Here is a 2,310-nt window from a genome sequence, read left to right as displayed (position 1 = left end):
GCTGGTGACCACCAGCGTGGTGATAAATCTCCTCTCTAGGGCTGAATGAGCAGGGTAGGCAGGGGGACCCAAAGCTTGCACAGCAGGACTGGGTGTGCTCCCCCAGGTTGGGTGCCTCCTGACTCCCTACAGAGCTGTATCCAGGGTTGGGCTTGTTCTCATGAGACCTGGGACTCTGCCACCAAAACTAGGTCCTTCATGGTGGCTGTTGAGTCACAGTCAGCCTTTCCCCAGCCCTAAGCCTTCTCCAGCTGACCCCCAGCATACATTCACAGTCTTCTTCACCCCTCCTCATCCTCCCTTCTAGGATTCTCCAGGGCTCTTCTTCCCCACTGTGTCACCCTAGCACCGTCTGGAGGAGGAGATCGGCTGGTGTGGAAGGTTCATTCCTCACCTTGCAGGTAAGAATAGAAAGCAGGACCTGGGTGAGAGAGGCCAATTTCAGAAGACTGTCTTCCTCTCCCCCAGACTCTCCCCGTGCCCCCTGTCCTCTGGGACCCTCCCCCCCGCAGGGCCTTGCCGTCTCCCCATGTCCCTAACACAGAGGGCTGAAGGAGCTGTGACACCACCGCAGGTATCGGCTACATCATCCGGGTGGGAGCACCAGGCTCCCTCCCATCGGTGAAGGTCACGCCGGGGCGGCGGCCGTTCAGCAGAACCTCGCTGGGTTCCCCCCTCCTCCCCCGGCCGCCCAGCGGCGAAGGGGCGGGTCGTACCGGAGGCCCGTGCGGTTGCGATTGGCTGTCGGCAGGGAGGCGGGGAGCGGCGGGGACGCGGCTGGCTGCAGCGGCGGGCGCGGAGCCCAGAGCGGACGCGGCGGAGCATCCTCGGGCATTGCTGCCCCGGTGCGGGCCGCCTTCCCTGCAGTCCCCGGCCTCCTATGGGCGGTGCCGGCGTCCCGGCCCCCGCACGCCCGTCCCGCTCGGCGTTAGCATGGGCACGGTGCTCTCCCTCTCCCCCGCCGCCTCTTCGGGCAAGGGCGGCGGCGGCGGCGGGGGGCTGCTGGCCGACAAGGCACCGGGCAGGGTGCCAGGCAAAGGCGAGAGCCGGCTGAAGCGGCCCAGCGTGCTCATCTCGGCGCTCACCTGGAAGCGGCTGGTGGCTGCCTCGGCCAAGAAGAAGAAGAGCACCAAGAAGGTGACGCCGAAGCCCGGCGGCGGGGCCCCACCGGGGGCCCCAGGCCAGCCCGACCCGCTGGTGGTGCAGCGCAACCGCGAGAACTTGCGAAAATCAGTGGTGGGGCCGGCGGAAGGCGGCAAGCAAGGCCCGCTGGCCGTGCCAGTGCCCACCGTGCCCTCGGCGCCGCAGGAGCTGCACCCGGGCTCCGGCGGAGGGAAGCCGCCTCCGCCGCCACCGGCCGGCAGCCGAGCTCCAGGGTCCCCGCGCCGAGTGGTGGTGCAGGCGTCCACCGGTGAGCTGCTGCGCTGCTTGGGGGACTTCGTGTGCCGCCGCTGCTACCGCCTGAAGGAGCTGAGCCCCGGCGAGCTCATCTCCTGGTTCCGCAGCGTGGACCGCTCGCTACTGCTGCAGGGCTGGCAGGACCAGGGCTTCATCACCCCAGCCAACCTGGTGTTTGTCTACCTGCTGTGCCGGGAAGCGCTGCGGGGCGAAGACATCGGAACCCAGGCTGAGCTGCAGGCCGCCTTCCTCACCTGCCTCTATCTCGCCTACTCCTACATGGGCAACGAGATCTCCTACCCGCTCAAGCCCTTCCTGGTGGAGGGCGACAAGGGGCGTTTCTGGGAGCGCTGCCTGGGCATCATCCAGCGCCTCAGCGCCAAGATGCTGCGAATCAACGCGGACCCGCACTACTTCACGCAACTCTTCCAGGACCTCAAGAGCGAGGGTGAGGGCGGAGACGGGTCCAAGCACTGGACGATCAGCCTGGATCGCTAGGGAGGTACCAGGCCTCCGGCGCCGGAGGAAGGGGCAGCACACCGACGGGCGGGGGAGGCGAAGGACTGCCGGATTCCCCCCCCTTTCCCCCCGCCCCGCATCCTCCTTGCCTTCCCACCCTTCCCCGGCCTCCAGCTCCATAGAGACGCTGCTTGGACCCTCCCTGCTCCGGATCCGGCCGTGCGCCCCCCTCCTGCCATCCCTTCCGATCCCAGCTGGGGTCAGCGCTCCGGGATTCCGGGACGGCGGAGAAGACCCCTTGGGCGGTCTGCTGGTGATCATATGGGGGTGTCCTTCCCGCTTGTGCGATGGGGAGGAGGGAGGGAAGCTGTCGAGGAGCAGAGGCTCCTGTATACATTTTCTCTAGGGGAAAAAAAGGGGGAGAAATGGAGCTGGGGTCCCGGGCAGGAGGGT

At 67.3% G+C, this 2,310-nt stretch overlaps 1 protein-coding gene across 1 annotated transcript; it reads left to right on the top strand.

Moving 5' to 3' along the window:
* Positions 1-933: 933 nt before the first annotated feature.
* On the top strand, positions 934-1,896 carry CDK5R2 (cyclin dependent kinase 5 regulatory subunit 2; the record flags this gene model as incomplete). The annotated part of the gene is made up of 1 exon (XM_080621487.1): positions 934-1,896. The coding sequence occupies one exon, from the start codon at positions 934-936 to the stop codon at positions 1,894-1,896; it is 963 nt and encodes a 320-aa protein (XP_080477613.1).
* Between the last annotated feature and the right edge of the window lie 414 nt (positions 1,897-2,310).

This window comes from Psittacula echo, assembly GCF_963264785.1.
Source record: "Psittacula echo genome assembly, chromosome: 6".
NCBI lineage: Eukaryota > Metazoa > Chordata > Aves > Psittaciformes > Psittacidae > Psittacula > Psittacula echo.
The sequence above is the reverse complement of the archived record's forward strand: the minus strand, read 5'-3'. Positions and strand labels throughout refer to the sequence as shown.